General features: G+C 39.9%; 2 protein-coding genes across 2 annotated transcripts in view; both read left to right on the forward strand.

Moving 5' to 3' along the window:
* Nucleotides 1-1,684: 1,684 nt before the first annotated feature.
* On the forward strand, nt 1,685-9,053 carry cope (COPI coat complex subunit epsilon). Its single transcript, XM_062424683.1, has 10 exons — nt 1,685-1,798; nt 1,977-2,039; nt 2,164-2,264; nt 3,321-3,473; nt 4,525-4,578; nt 4,885-4,966; nt 5,448-5,603; nt 7,396-7,464; nt 8,109-8,183; nt 8,712-9,053. The coding sequence occupies exons 1-10, from the start codon at nt 1,697-1,699 to the stop codon at nt 8,763-8,765; spliced, it is 909 nt and encodes a 302-aa protein (XP_062280667.1). The 5' UTR covers nt 1,685-1,696; the 3' UTR covers nt 8,766-9,053.
* A 214-nt stretch (nt 9,054-9,267) lies between these two features.
* cers1 (ceramide synthase 1) overlaps nt 9,268-17,228 on the forward strand; it is a 38,705-nt gene continuing 30,744 nt past the window's right edge. Inside the window, exon 1 of the mRNA XM_062423513.1 lies at nt 9,268-10,456. Within this exon, the coding sequence (XP_062279497.1) occupies nt 10,208-10,456 (249 nt within the window). The 5' untranslated portion in view covers nt 9,268-10,207. The remainder of the gene's footprint in view (nt 10,457-17,228) is intronic.

Genomic DNA, 17,228 nt, shown 5'->3' on the forward strand with positions numbered 1-17,228 from the left:
TCATGGGAAAGGCTGTGGGTGGGTGTGTGTGTGTGTGTGTGTGAGGGACAGAGAGAGAGAGAGAGAGAGAGAGAGAGAGAGAGAGAGAGAGAGAGAGAGAGAGAGAGAGAGAGAGAGAGAGAGAGAGAGAGAGAGAGAGAGAGAGAGAGAGAGAGAGAGAGAGAGACCTCCCTAGTCCCTAGCAAGTCCCCCCAATGCAAATAATTAATTTTAGGGTGAAGACTTGGTTTAAAGTTAAGGTTAAGCTAGGGTTGTGTAAAGGTTAGGATACGTCTCCAGGAAATGAATGTAGGTCAATGTAATATCCTCTGAACTGATGGAAACACAACTGTGTGTGTGTGTGTGTGTGTGTGTGTGTGTGTGTGTGTGTGTGTGTGTGTGTGTGTGTGTGTGTGTGTGTGACAGAGAGAGTGAGAGAAAGAGGTCTGAAATTTTGTCAGCGGATGTTTTTAAGACAAGGGAAGTTTTTCCTCATCTGTCTAATGAGGACACAGGAACTCCCGAGGTCAAAATAGTCTCCTTGCATTGTTAGTTTAACACTGAGGTCATTTTATGGATGCACGCTTTACGTCTTTCAGCCACCTGTGTGCCAGTTGTAGCCCTACTGGGATCATACCTAGGTGTTGTTTTTGGAATTGTGATACTATCCCATAAATGATGCATATTAATAGTTATATCTATTGGATTGCATGTCTAAGCACTGTGTTGCTGCAAGTCCCATAATAAAACAGACACCTGCAGTGGTGAAATCAATCTAGGGAGCCCTCTAGTGACTGCCTTTGTCAATCAAATCACAACTAAAGAAATATGCTGTAGATTCTAGTATTTTAAGATACACAAATTACATTAAAACAATCAGGTGTATCATTTATATGAATTATTTGACCTATAAAATGTCAGAAAATAGTGACAGTTTCCCAGAACCTAACATGATGTTTTCAAGTTTCTTGTTTTGGTCAGCCAACAGTAAAATACTAATTAATAATTAATCAATAATCAAACTTTTGCAGACTATTTTCTTGTAATCTACTAATTGATTAGTTAATTGTTTCAGTTAATTATACTCCTTCTAGTCTGTAAACACATAGGCTGACACTGGTGCCTACCTTTTGTGCATTATTATTTTAATATGTGCGTGAATAAATGTCATTGTAAACCCTGTAAACCCATTATGCTTATAATTCACTTGTCAATTTAAGTTGTGTCATCATAGGCCTCAGTAGGCTGATGCAAATTCATAATGTCAAAGTAAATAATTAGGCCTAAACACATAATGGTGTACTTTTAACTATGTAAGTATTACTGTTTTTCAACACAACATAATACTTTTATGTATACGCACTCGTTATTGTTAATCTACCCTATAATGATCTGACCACGAAAATATCATGATTATGTGGGCACTTAGAGGAGTCAGAGGAACATGTGGTTTGTCACTGCAAAAAATACTTTCAAGGATGAGAAACCTTAAAGAGGGAAATCAGGAAGGTTGGAGAGGAAGAACTGGATCTGGAAAATGTATTTAACATTGGGTTTGGGAGTCTATTCCATCCAGTTTCTATTCCATTAGAAACTGGGCCATAAAACCAAACCAGATAAAGATACCTTTTTTATTGAACTCCATTTCCCACAATCCTCGGTGCAACGCTGGAAGGTGACGTATCTGTGCTACGTGTCAGGAAGTTATGTTTTCAACATGGCGGCGCAGCAGGGTGATGTTGATGAACTCTTCGATGTGAAAAATGCTTATTATATCGGCAGTTATCAACAATGTATCAACGAGGCTCAGAAGGTGAAGGTAGGTAACATTTGAATGTCATAAAGGTTATTGTTATGTCCACTCTGTGGCTCTCTGACTCACAGCAGAGAGCGTTACGTTTGGCGAGCAGCAATGCTAAATATTGTTGCTACTATTTCTCTCTCTGAGTTGAATTAGCGTAAATGTATAATTGCTGTTTTTGTTTTGTCTTTAAAAGCCTTCGGCACCTGATAAGGAGACTGAACGGGACATGTTTTTGTACAGAGCTTACATTGCCCAGGTAAATCCAAGTAGAGAAATATCATTACCATCTGTGTAATTAATCACTGTCACAGTACAATAAAGTGCAATCAATAACAAATTAAAAGCTTGGCCACTTAGATCTGTTGTGTTCTATGTTGCAGAGGAAGTATGCTGTAGTCCTGGATGATATCAAAGGCAACTCTTCACCCGAGCTGCAGGCTGTCAGGATGTTTGCTGAGTATCTCTCAAGTGAAGGCAAAAGGTATTTCGACCCGAGTATACTGAAAGTATCAGCAAAATGTGTCAGAATTGTTAATCAGATACCGACTGCATAAAATACAAGCAGAAATGCAATCATACGGAACATTTTGAGCATGCTTCATGAATTATCACAAGCAGAATCAGATGTATTGTGAGGGAATTCAGTGTGGTCCAGATGGCAACAGAAAAATAACAATACACAGGAACATTTAACAATAAACGTAAAAGCAAACATGACAAGAAAGGGACAGTAATGTACATATTTGGTTAATTGTGGGTGTGCTATGTGCTTGCATATTGACATGATAAAATTTTTGTGTGTGTGCCAAAGAGCAGAATAAAAATGGAAGTAAGAATGTAAATTAACCGTGTGTGTGTGTGTCTGTCTGTTTACAGGATTTATATGTACAGTTAACAATTAAAAAATAAACATCTACACAGTGAACAGACAGACAAAAGCTTTGAAAAATAAATAAATATGTAAATGAATGGATCTTATACAGCCACCTGAACCCAGTTTTCTACACAATAGTGATCAATGTCTTTGATGATGTGGTATATGATGGCAGCGATTCTTTCTTCCAATCTTTTGTTGTTTTTGGCATACTGCATACTTTGGTAAAAGCTACAACCACGTCTCTGTGGGAGAGTTTTCATGACAGTGCAAGATGAGACTGATGACCTTCAGTTTCATATCAGAGATGCTGGTGATGAAACACTTTCATGGCTGTAATCCTCAATTTGCAAAGTACGCTGAACAAAATGGTGTCAATGTCAGAGTGTTTATTTCTTACTGAATGGCAACTATCGTCTTAAAAACTGAATTTTGATCAGTGCAATATACTTTTGTTTGTAACAGAATATTTTAGAATGTACTACATATTGTAAATATATTACCCTGCTTTGGTCATAACCAATCTAAATGCAAATGAATGTGTAGAGAAAACTGCCTTTCTAGTTTAATGTGTCATCAGTACCTGAAAATGATTCAAGGATTCTCTCCAGTTTAAAGTCGTCATTGTCTGAACTCTTCTCCCTGCTGTTGTCTTTTGTGCAGGGATGCTATTGTTGCTGATCTAGACAAGATGATGGCAAAGAGTGTGGATGCCGCCAACACCACCTTCCTCCTCATGGCTGCCTCCATCTACTATCATGAGAGCAACACTGACGCTGCTCTCAGGACTCTGCATCAAGGAGAAAACCTGGAGTGGTAAGGAGAGATCAAGATTTTACTTTACAAGGTCTCAGCAATATTTTGTTTATGACTAAGATTTATTTCAAGTGAACATACCATCAAAGAAAATTATCTGTTACTTTCTGCAAACTGCAATAAAGATGACGGAGCATATTTGTTTCATCCTCATTCCTTGCAATAAAATGTGAACATTAATATAAGAATTGCAAAAATGATTAACTCAGCATTGTCATTGTTAATGAGATACATGTCCTGATATTTCCAAAAAATCACAGCATGGAAGATGCCTCCAAACACAGAGAATGCACCACAGCATATATATGTTGATAATGATTTCATGTCAAGACAAGTTTGCATGGCTGTTGATAGATAGGTTAAGATTTATTATTTACTAAAAGACTATTTGCTTCTTGACGTACTGCTATCTAATTTAGCCAAATAAGTATGGATGCCTACAAAGCTGATTTTGTGCGTTTGTTCAAGACAAATATATTAATTTCTAACTAATTTTGAAAATAATACATAGGAATAGGTCATGTAACAGGCAAATTCAACATCACAAAATAAAGGGATGTTTGAAACGGGAACCTTCCACAACTTAAAGAGGGAGCATACCAATTTTACACATCAAAGTTTTTTTAAAGGTTCTTGGGGATTAGTCCTGTATATGTAAAACATAATTAAGATTTTTTTGGCTCCTGGGGGAGCTGGGCAAAATCTGGTAAAATGATGTAATTTGTGGCAATGTCAGTCTGGGCTGAACTTCAAGTTTAAAAAGTAAATAATGTGGAGATCAGAAAGAAGCAAGGTTAGACAATGTTTACAAGTAGCAGGATTCATGGAATAGAAAGGAGGATATTGGTTTCTGCTGCTTTTAAAACAAAAAAAAATACTGTCCATCACCAGTCTGACAATATAAAGTACTCTTTCAGTTGAGTACTTTAATTTTGCTCTGCAGATTGCAGTTTCTGCTCCCTTGTCTACACCACATCACTCTGATGATTTTGGTTTGATGACATTAGCCTGAAATTGACATAACTGACCTAATCATTTGTTTATTTTTCAGCATGGCCATGACCATCCAGGTACTGCTGAGCCTGGATCGTGTTGACCTGGCAAGGTATGAATTAGTTTAAAGGCTTCATGTCAAAACACATCAACAGTAGGTGATTTGCATTGCAAGGTCAGTTTTGTTATTTGAAGCCTCATGGAAAACATCCAGGTGTTTTTTGTGCATGCATTCATCATTTTCATTCTAAGGTGCATGTATTCGTCATGCAAATTCTCATTAACCTTATTGTATGTTTTTCCAAGTCTGGAACTATTTAAAAAAAAAAAACAACAACTTTGCATCAACATAAGCAAGTCTTTGGGGATGTATCTGTATTTTTTAATCATGATGACAATATTCTCTTTGTTTTGACAGGAAAGAGCTGAAGAAGATGCAGGAGCAGGATGAAGATGCTACTCTAACCCAGCTAGCCACAGCCTGGGTTAATATTGCTGTGGTGAGGAAGCCAGTATATGCTTTGTGATACATAGTTGATTTATAAACAAATTCTCTATAATGAATAATTTGTAAACCTTCCATGCATAATGTGGTCGATATTAGAAGCCTAATGCCCCTGCATGTACACTGAGGAAATTATATTCCTATTCATCACATTATCTTTGTTATATTGTGATTGAGTGAAGTTGTAGTCAGGTTTGAATTAATTAGCAGGCAATTCGGTATGTAGCTGTTTTAAAGTGGGTGAAAGCACAGCAGGTATTAGGTGGATTATGCTTCATTTAAATGACTCATTTCACACTAGAGCTTTGAATTCTTGAAGAGCAGCAGGCACCCAGAAACAATTTAAAAAGATACAACAAAAACAAACCGCAGGGTCTGTATACTCATTAATGGCTTTTCAGCATGAACCCTGCTGAACATTCAGATAATATTTCTTCCTCCCTAAATTTTTATTGAGGTTTTGCTTGTCGCTCCAGGGTGGAGAGAAGCTGCAGGATGCGTACTACATTTTCCAGGAGATGTCGGACAAGTACTCATCTACGCTGCTGCTTCTCAATGGTCAGGCAGCATGTTACATGGCTCAGAACAAGTGGGAAGAGGCTGAAGGAGTGCTACAGGAGGCACTTGACAAGGTTAGTTGACAATAATTGTTTGTTTTTGTTTCTGTTGTTTGTCTCTTCCACCCTCACACATCTACTGAGATACTAAGCATACTGTGTCGTACATACTAGCACTTGTTGTCTATTCAGTTGAATACATTGACAAGGATTAGAGAGTAAGCAAAGATTAAAGAGGGGGTAGTTCAGAAAACAAGAAGCATCTCTTCCTTTTTTCTTTTTTCTTTTAATGTGCCGCAAAAGTACTTTTTGAAATAGCTAATCTGAACTACTCTTTAGTGTGATGTCACAACTTGAACAAAAATAATGATATTCAGTTTTGAACATTTCTAATTTGGATTTAATCAGGTTTGTGTACCGATACATATAATCTTTAGATAAGGGAGTCTGAACTTCTGGCCGGCTATCAGTGTAAATGTTAATTATGCAAACTGTTTTTTAATAATCCCCAAACAGTCAGTTTCATTTGAATTTGAGGTATGTGTGAAACAAAATGCATTCTAGTGAAACTGGGCAATCTTTAGAGAGAAAATGTGTCATGTCACATATCACTAAAAGGCCCCTGCCATTAATCTACTAATTGGTGCATTCATTTTTTGAAAGATTGCTGTTTGTTTGAGAGTTAAAGCCAAAATACTGTAAAGACATGCAGGGAAAAGATCAATTAAAGAAGAATCTTGCAGCACTTTATCAGTGTGTGGGTACCCTCCTGCTCTTTCTTCTTTTTTCTGTTGCCCAGGACCTGCAGAAATATATGTATAGGATGACCAAACCTATTATTTTTAATGGCAATAGCATCAGTCTCAGAAATTAGGCTGAATCTAGCGCGGTTTGAAAAATTCAGCTTCCTGCTTTGTAACAGTAGATGGCACCACATACTGTTCTGCAGGCTACAGGAAGTCTAATAGGGGTTGACTAGTGCACACTACTGACATACAAATGTTAATTTTATGGAGTTTTTTTTTTGCTTATATTAATTTTCATTGTTATTATATGTTGAATATGTGCTGCTCTGTGGTTGTGAATATTGCAGCTACTTTATTGTAAATGTTGGCACAGAGAGATTTATATCTCAGGTCTGTTTTTTTAATAAGCAGTAATGTTGACTGTTGAAACCAGACCTGGTTGAACCAGACCATCTTAGCTCTGAGATTAAGTCAGCTCTGAGATGTCTTTGTGGAATAACTGAAAACTAAACCAAGAGTTTAGATTGACTGAAATGAGGCCTTTCTCCTTTTGTTTAAATATCCACCTGTTAGAACACAGTAATCCTGCTTCAGAAAATATGCCCCAACTTCATGTTGCCTTGACTGGGTGACATACTGGGATGTTGGCAGTAGTACAATTATTACAGAGAGATGGTTATCCATTGATGTTATGTCTTACTAAACTGTACAGAAAGAGAACATAAGCCAAATGCAAAGTGACTTTACATTAATGATTTCAGTCCTCGTGTTCCTCCAGAGGAAAACCAGACAAACTGTTTCTATGGTGATAAATGGAGTAAATAAACTGAATAGATAAACAGATGTTATATTGTTTTACATGTGCACGTAGAAGCACTTTGGGAACAATACTCATTAGCCCCTTATGGCAGATGTTAGCAGCAGACTGGAACGCTGCACAAAAGCTACCTGCACCAGTGTGTCGTATGCTGTGCGCTGTGAATATGATGAAGGAGATTAAGGTCATTTCATTCAGTTAGTAACATACTGAACAGGAGGTCCTTTTCGCTTTTACTGTCTTGTCTTAACGTTTCAGTTTGTTGTTTTATTGTGTGTCACTCTCTTGTCTCCACCCCTTTCAGGACAGCAGCCACCCTGAGACCTTGATCAACCTCATAGTGCTGACTCAACACCTGGGCAAAGCTCCCGAGGTGAGACTTTGGACCCAAAGCTGTTAACGAGACACTGCTTTAACAGCCATCACTTTTGCAGTTTCCTATAGGCTAACTCAACTTTGGTCAAAGATGACTTTAACAGTCTTTCTCTGTTACTTTGAGTGCAAAGTGCAAAGTTTGTTTGCTTTGCTTTGATTAAACCAGGAAAATGCATTCAACCAAGCAATTTCTTGATTGCATTGGTCTTCTATCATGAATGTCATCACCTAAGCATATCTGCTAGTTTAGTGCTGTGTGTGAGTTATACACCTTGGAACTCCAGAGTTCATAAGATAAAGACTCAATTATCTTAGGCTACGTTTGATGAACTTGATAGTAATGCAGTAGAATGCTGACGATTGACTCAAAGCCATCATTAAAGAGTGTAATAACCACTGATTAACACTTCTTACACAAGGTTAACAGGAATTACGTGGGCGGTTTCTGCTAACAAACATAATCCTCAGGTATAGTAGGAGGTTGTAACCTTTGAATGTGGAAAAAAAAAAGTTATACATTTGGAAGGAGATTTTGTTCATTTAGGATCTTATTGTTTATGATGAGAAGCTGTTTAAGAGGCTTTTCTGGTTATTAACTTTGTCATATTAGCTTCTAACATATGTATAAATGTCTGTCCTCAGGTAACCAATCGGTACCTCTCTCAGCTGAAAGATGCTCACAAAGCCCATCCATTCCTCAAAGACTATTTCTCCAAGGTAACTGACTAATATCGGGATCTGTTGTTCTGTGCTCTCCCTCGTGTTCAGATGGTGGTAGATTTGTTTAGATGCTGTGTTTAAAGCATGGATCTGTTACTGCTCTGTGTTCCTCTTGAACATTACTAATCAGTTTGTTCTTTGAAACATCATGCCAGATTTTCCAGAAGTCAAAAACAAACATAATGATAAAATCTGGGATGTATCTGAGATGGCCGGGGCTATTCAGGTTCAGATCCGCTCACAGTGACTCACCTCCACAACCTTTACTGTTATAATTTAATTACCTGGCATGGTTGTTTTGAAATGGGAACAGCAGGTGTCCTTGGAGCAAAGCCAATAAGCGTGTTAAACTTTGAATCTTCAGCCGTTGCCACACATTGTGTAGTAATTACACAAGAGTGCAGATGTACATAAACACTTCGGTTATACCCTTTCCAAACAAACCATGTGAGGCACAGCTGTTCCCCTGGTCAGATTTTTTTTTCTGGTGTCTAACTGTTTCCTCTGCTCTTTGTTTTTCTGCAGGAGAATGAATTTGACAGACTAGAGATGCAGTACGCCCCCACCGCCACAGCATGAAACATCTGCTTTTGTTGAGGCAGCTCAACAGTGGACTTCAATGACACTCATTCTCTCTCTCTCTCTCTATCTATCTAACTTACATACCTGTATTTACTTTGATATGTTTGACTTGTAAGGAAAGAAAATGTTTAAATAAAACTCTGGCTGTGTTATTTAAACCAGACCAGGGGGGTCATCATTTTACTTGTTGGGTTAGATGAAACATGTCTGCCTTTCTTAATAAATGAGCATTTCTCCTGTGTAATCTAAGCATTCCTTTGAAATGATAATAAATGTTTAATACCATTGTTGTGTGGTCTTGTGAAAAGTCAGCTCTACATACAAGCACCTTTAGCTGTGCTTCTGCACGTGTGCATATGAAGGAAATGTGGATGTCTTGAGTGTCATTTTGTCTTCATGTGGCTGTACTGTCTCTTTAAGTCATCCCTTTTTAATCTTCAGCGGTTCAAGCAGAGGGTTCAAAACGAAGATAGCGGTCTTAATTACGTCACGCCCCTTTCAGCTTTTTTTTTCTTTTCGTCGCCTCCGTTTCTCATAAACCTACTCTGTCTTCTTTTCGTCGTACCAGTTGATCCTCATTGAAAGAGGAGCAGAGGAGGACACGTTGACCAGCGCAGAGGAGGACACGAAGAGACGTCCAAAAGGGAGGCGGCAGTTTCCTTTTTTTCTCTCTCTCTCTCGCTCTCTCTCTCTTATACACACAGGATAATTTTCTCCTTATTTATCCTTTCATTGTCGGTGGAGTATCTTGTATTCGTATGAGACTTGCCGGTTTGTGTGTCGTAGTGTGTCGCCGTAGCAGGAAAAGAGCCCTTATATAAGGCGAGTAACGGAGAGATGAGCCTGGCGGAGAGGCGACAGAGACACCTCATAGAATAACATTCAATTTTTTGATGTGTGTGTGCGTTTTCCGTCAACGTTTTTGATTAATTTATTCAAGTACCATAGCTAGCTGGGAAGCTTGTGCCAATGCTGGCCCATTCACTATTGTGTGCGTTTGATTTCCCTTAGCTAGGCGGCTAATGATGAGCCCGTGTGCGTAGCGGAATGAGGATCCGAAGAAGCCTCCAGGCAGACGCAGATGGCTCCGATTAGCGGTCAAAACCCCATTAAATAATTTGGTTGTTTGAATAATAAATACAGGCAAGTAGCCAGTGTGTGTATGTGTGGCCAGACCTGGTGGGCCCAGCTATAATTCATAAAACTATCCTGAATGCGAAGAATGGGCCCATGCCATAATTTGGAAAACAAAGAATTAGGCTATTGAGGAGGGTAAGCTGGCTAGATAAAGATTGATTTTGCGGGTTTTTTTGGTGAGCTAGCAAGCTTATTGACGGATTTGTCACACCGTCTGGACTGTGCAGCTTCCCTGGGATCTCTGAGTCCCTCAATCGGAGTGATTTCCCCCCCGTTTTCATCTCTTTTTGCGCCGCACTACGATGGGCGGTCACACGGGGGGCACCGGGCCGGTGGAAGTGGAGCCCATGCCGGGATACTTGGACCTCATCAACAGAGCCTCCACCGTCATGCTGGGTGCATGGAGAGACTGTAGCAATTGCGGTCTGGGGCTCACCAAACGGACTCTCCTGGATAACGCGTACATTACCTGGGTGGAAATATCCCTGTTCTTCTTTTGCGCCTTTTTGTGGACGCAGATCAGGCGGGGATTGACAGAAAGTCTGTTCAAGGTGAGTGACACACGATCACAAAACACACTGATCCCTTAGCTACCTAATGTTAATTTATTTACATCCTTAATTAATGGGCTTAGTGGCTCATTTGTCTAATTGGAGCTCCTGCACTGCAGAAATGTGGCCTCCAGTCTCCCGGGGGTTGTCAGTGAAGGCGCATACTCTGGGAAGGCAAACAGAATAAATGAGGGGTGAGAATGAGTCAAACAGATGTCCACAAATATTGAAACCAGTTGTAGGTTTAAGATAAAGAAACACGCCAGTAGGAACTGACAACATTCACCCCTGCTCAGATAGCTCAACCACACGTCAGAAAATATTAACCTGACCCACAGCCTGCCAGAAACACAGCTGAGAGAGACATCTGACACACATGTGCACACAGGTTTCTATTGGTTCCTGTACTTTTAGTATGCATAGTCTAGTAGAATTCCATTTTTTGTACATACAATTGATTTGCAAGCTTCAGTCTCACTTGCAGGCAGGTATGGACATTACTGGTGCTGTGAATACTATTGAAGTCTGCATTTTATAGCTCAGAGAAAATCATGCAAAATCTTTATTTTGCATGTTAATCTTACTGGTGACTTTGCAGTATAATGAATTTTCTATTTGTGGTTATTTTTACATAATATTTGCTTGCTGAATACAATGCAATCCAGTCATAGTGTTACATTTAATGCATCTGTTTGAGTCAATATAATCATGAAGCTTTCAGATTTAGAGTTAGGTCTTTTAGGTACTTTTTTGGGGCCAAAGCAGCAAAGTCTGAACACACACACACACACACACACACACACACACACACACACACACACACACACACACACACACACACACACCATGCCTCAATCAGTCAGTTTAAAAGATTAGGTATGGGTAATATTGATAAAATGTAATGTACATGTTATTATATTGGGAGATCAATATTAGTAGTATACTTTGAGAAATCAATAAAGAAACTTTTGTATGAGTGTTGTATAACATAATCCATACACATATAATAATAATCTATTGCCCTCAATCTTGCTCATTGATTTGCAACTACACCAAGAGATATTACTTAAAGAAGTTGCTACTTCATTCTAAATGGTAGACAAATTTATAGCGTCCCACTGTATCAATATCATCGTAATGCCACCTGATATTACAAATGTGAACTATTGTATATGCATTATTTTAATTTCTTTATTCGGAAATGAGACCATCAGACTGTGAAACATCAGATTTGTGATGCTACCAATAGTAAATGATGGCATACTTTAGGTACCTGAGGACGTGCATTTATAAAACTGTAACTTACCACAAACTGGCCCTATGCCTGAGTCTCTTACATTTCCTTCATCCATCTAAGGCATGAGTATCTCCACCCTGTTGGTTTTACCGAGGAGAAACCCTTCTCCACAGACTGCCTGGATGTGGCCTCCGGCTCATTATTCTACCATCATCGTGGGTGGGGGTGGAGTGTCTACACGTGGTGGATGCTACGATGATGATGCTGCAGCAGTATACTGTAGCTCAGGGCCCCATGTGTGAAGCCAGATGTGGCCTGAGAATGCAAAGAATGAGGCCTGTTTTGCCTCTTACATTGTGTATGTGTGTTTGAGCGTGTAACTTGCAGACTCCTATGGAACAATATGGGATGGACCCCATTTGAGGCTTTTCATAGTGTAAGGTTTCTAAAAGATAAGGTGATATTTTTTATATAGGGTGAATTATCAATCTGTCTTTGTGCCCGCTATAATTTAGTGCATGTGTAACACTGTCTTTACAGTGCTTACATTAAGGATGAAGAGGATTGGTTCAGTGTTAGGTCAGCCATGCTGAACTAATGCAATATGAGTATTGCTGTTATACATCACAAAAGCTGAGGTGGGCTGTCAGATGAGTACAACCACATCATTTGAAGTCTTAATTGAGTACAGTGTATGCCGCTGACTAGAACAAAACAAGATGCTTTCTCACTTATTAAGTTGGACCTTAAGTAAACCGCATCGCTTTTAATGAATTGTGAGTAATGATTGAATATGTGGGTTTTGACAGTTTATTTGTACACAATTGTAGTAAAATAGGGGATCTGTCACATGATTACAATAAATGACAGCACAGACAATCATGAGTACACATACTTTATTTGGTTCAGAATTCACAAGACTATGTACATTAAATGTTAGCTTAGGCATCAGCAGACAAAGTGGGGCCTAGTGAATGAATATTCACTGTGCAAGCTTATCCTACTGTGATGTGATCTGACATGTGAGGAGGAGTGCCGGTACCTTTGACAACCTTTGAAAACACTGAATGAAAGAGTGGTGCTCTGTGGGGACTGCACATGCATCATCAGGGATCGTTGAGTGGGAAATTTGTTTGTCAAATTGCATTCATCATAATATAATTCAGGGTGCCTGTACTTATCTAAACTTATATTTCTCATGCAGATGTTGCTTGTAAATTTTAAGAATCCCTCTGCCACATGAGCTGATGGATGGAAATAATTAGCTTTCTGTTTTGTTACTTACAGTACTCCCAGTCATGTTTGAAGAATGAAAGTTGACCCACTTCAAATCTCCATTTACTCCGGTCTGCATTTTCCACTGTACAGATTCCAATTATGAAAGCAGTCCAAGTGATACTAGTTTCTTTGACTATGGTGTGTGGCTGGCCTGATGTACTCAGTGAGTGGTACCACAGTGACAGCAGCCAAACCCTGTTAAAATAAGACGCATGTCTTCTCGTAGAACCCACCCACTGCCAAAAGCCTCTCTGCTGGAGCTTCTGCAAAAGATTCATTCCTTTAAATTGGGCAGATATATATTTACAGAAATACTGTTGATGAAACCAATCACATTGAAAGCCATCAGTGATTCAGTGTTTGGACACTTGTAGTTGCAGAGAATGGAAGTAAGCCATTTTTGTCCAGCATTTGGAGGTCCTGTGTTTTCAGATTATGTTAACCAAAGGAAGGAAACTAGGTTCCACATGGTGCCATCATTTCACGTGTCAGTGATAATGCTGTGGGGAGAGGTCTGGAGAGCGTTGTGGGGGAGGGGAGGGGCCCTGTATACATTGCTGTGTGGTTAAGTGAGTGTTTTTCATCACGTTTCCCATCAGGTTCAGTGATTCCCCTAGCTTGCCGGCTTTGAGGTGGGGGTGGGGTCGGGGGGTATGGGGGGGACTCCCCCTCAAAGCAATCGTTTTGGAAACATTGAAGTTTGATGCTGGGGAGTATGACTTTCAGCACATCTTGAGGTTAAATTAAAACAACTTGTTGATAAGCCACTTGAGCTCCAGTGTCAGATGAAGACACTGCGGTACATAATCATGATTTCCTGACTCATCCATCGGCACTACTGATGTTAGCACTTTAAAGTTTAACAAAGGTAAATGTGCCCTTTAAGTTGAGTGTTGACACTAACTACCATGGCCTGAGGCTAAAGCCAGTGTGGAAGTACATCTTCCCATGAAGATCATTCAAGCTTCTCTGCTGTCTTGACATTTCCAACAAATATCTGATGTCAGGATTTTGATTTCTTTTCATTAAGTAAGGTTTATTGTTGTTTATTATTATTGTTGTTGGTTCAGGAAGGTGTTGTCTAGCCAGCAGATCTAGGTGAGCAGTGTGTCTATTACTGCTGCTGGCTGTCACGTTTTTTTTTAACTATACTGTAGCTGCATCCTCTAGGGGGAACACCGGTGGCAGCAAGGTTAAGGATGTCAAGTCCTGGCCTTGACCAGCCACATGTGGGTTAACCATCTCAGGGAGGGACCCCCATCTCTTCTGCATTGCATGTATGGGAGTAATGAAGCCTAGCAACAAGCTGGCCATGGCTAGCATTTGCTGGGATGTGGTGGAGGATTTCCCCCTCTGTTTGGTCAGCCCCCAACTCAATGAGGAGCGGAGTGATGGAGAGGAGGACTAGGATGATGTTTATCTGGATCTCCTCTGTGACAATAATAATGAGGGTTATGAAGATGCCATGCTTCTCCCCACTCGCCACACCAGTGAAGTCGACCTGCATGGGGTGTGCAAACGGGTTGGCTATCGACCTGCCCACATCGCTGGATGACCAGGAAGGGTAGAGGGACTGATTGTGGTGTCGACTTTTCTGGGTTGAGGTGTTTTGGGCTTCGGAGGATGAAATTTTGGTGGGTTACCAGGGTACCCCGGTTCTCTGTAAACTTAGTGAGGTACCTTACAACACTGCCCTGCTTGCTTGCATTTGTGGGACCCCTGGAAGAAATACACTTGAGAATGCCATGTGGGGTGTCACGGGTGTGTATATAGGGGGGACTGGCTGGCCCGTGCAACTCAAGACGATTGATCTGCCTCACAACAGATGTGACGGTGTCAGAGTTTCCATGATTGGTCACGCAAGTAGGTGCTGCTTCCTATAGTGGGATACCTCACTCGTTTTTCAGAGAACCGGGGTTACCTTGGAAACCAAAAGTTTTCCTTCCTCTTTTTCTTTTAGTCCTCACTCTGCACAAACATGTTTATCAGAACGTGTGAAGGTTTATTTCTTTATGTACTTATGTTCATTTAAAAGGCCTTTAATTTATTAGCGAATGAGTTGTGTGCATTGGATTTACAGTATTTGCATTTGTGTGCCTGTTTTTATGAGTTAGAGGTTTCAGATACATACAGTATGTTCCTGTTTGCACATATTTGCAAAGCATGCATGGCTATGTGTCACTTATTATCACATATATTCTCACCCTATGGGTGGATGAGATGGTGGTGAAGTAGTTTAGAGGAGAAGAGAATTTAAACAAGAACAGTGACAAAGTGACATTACTGGAGTGAGAGAGGAAGGGTATTCTGAGGGGATGAATGAACAGAGAAGGAAGGGAGAGTAGAGGAAGGAAGGAATGGCGGAGTGGGCCGAGGGGCCAAGCCTGCTGACTCAGCATGCAGCAGCCAATTATTTACACAATTGAACACATATCCAGACACGCACATTTGTTGGTAAAAGGACATGTGCTCACTCACATAAAATATGCAACTTTTGACTACTGCTAAACGTTTATATCCAGCAGCATTGGGGGAGAGGCAGCACATACCTAACACACAAACAGTGCAGACAAATAAGGTAGGCAGTGGTCCAACCCTCTCAGCAGCAGCAGTTTATAACCGCTCTCATAAATGCCTCCCATAGCCCCTCACATACACACACACACACACACACACACACACACACACACACACACACACACACACACACACACACACACACTTGCACAAACTGAAGTGGTTACGCAGAGGAGTGCAGCCAGTGCAGCAGTGTGCTTGCCATCTCAAGTCATATTGCAGAGCTTATCTCCCTGCATAGGGCTGAGTCGCACCTCATACCCCACTGTTGTTCTAAATGTGAAAGCAGCCTGAGCTTTGATAAGGTCCCCGACCACAGATCCCAGATCACCTTCCACTAAGTCCCTGCTCATTGTTGTGAATTAGAGTTGCAAAAGAAACCTGGTACTGGATTTGTGGTAAGGGGAAGTGTTATCCATTCAGCCAAAAGTGCCCACTCAGGTGAAACTTACTTGTAATTTTGACACTGATTGGAAACAATTGTTCTGACATTTGGTTATTATTAGGCACATGCTGTGATCTCTCTTCTCCTCCCTTCTCGTGAATCAGCTCTCTAATCCATCATCATTTGGCATTTAGATGAGCAGCACTTTCACCATCACCTGACATGTGATCTATAGACTTATATGCATCAATGTGTCATATATTATAAATACAAAGCACTTAAGAGTTCTTAAAACTCTCAATCCCACTGTACACTGTGGGTTTGCTGTAATCAATCATAATCTGTCACTGCAGTAAATGTGGCTTTAGAAATCGGCAAAGCATAATTATATCCCATCATTTTTGTTTTCATCCATATTAATATTATGTTATTGTAAATGCACAATGTTTGTGTATGTTTAGTTATAAAAGGCCTACAGTAAGGCTACAGCATGTTCCTAACCTTGTGTGTTGATGGCTTTTTGTGCTTGTGCGCCTGCCTGCAGGGTTGCTCCAGCCTGTAATGCACTCAGCAACAAACTACCCAGTTTTCATTTCCTATTGATGCATTTGCTGGCTTGCTTGTCAAGTTCAGAGGCTGATTTCTATACACATGCCTTGACACATTTAGACCTTCTATTATATGTCAATTACTGAGCAAAAAAAAAGATGTTTGTGGTTTCTACTAGCTGGTTTCAGCTTCTCAGATGTAATACTTTTCTTTGTTGTACAGGATAATACATTTAGTAACTTTTAGATATGGGCTGTCATTGCTATAAACACATAACATTTGACATTGTACAGATCAACAATTAATCAATTGTCAAAATAATTTACAGATTATCAATAATAAAAATACATATATTTTTAGTTTGTTTATTTCATAGACAGACATTGACTGTTAGGGGGATAGCTACATTTCATAATCAGTCCCTGGGCAGACAAATATACAAAATAATTACTGTATCAGGGTTATAGTGAATAAACATACCATTGTACAAAACTTACAGCAGTTCCCATCTAAAGCATTACATCATACAAAAAAATAAAATACTATGTGGTTAATGGTCACAATAACCACATGGCAGCCCTAAAAGAAACTTACTGCTCACTGTAACTGCTCCTTCCTGTTGGATCTCTTGTAGTTTAGCACTCACTTCAGACTCATATTGACTGTTTTCTTCATCGGCAGAACAGAAAGTAACGCAGCCCTCAGGTTTGTTCATTATTTCTCCTTTTTCGATATGTTCAGCGTTT

This window comes from Scomber scombrus, chromosome 8 (genome assembly GCF_963691925.1).
Source record: "Scomber scombrus chromosome 8, fScoSco1.1, whole genome shotgun sequence".
In the NCBI taxonomy this organism is placed as follows: domain Eukaryota; kingdom Metazoa; phylum Chordata; class Actinopteri; order Scombriformes; family Scombridae; genus Scomber; species Scomber scombrus.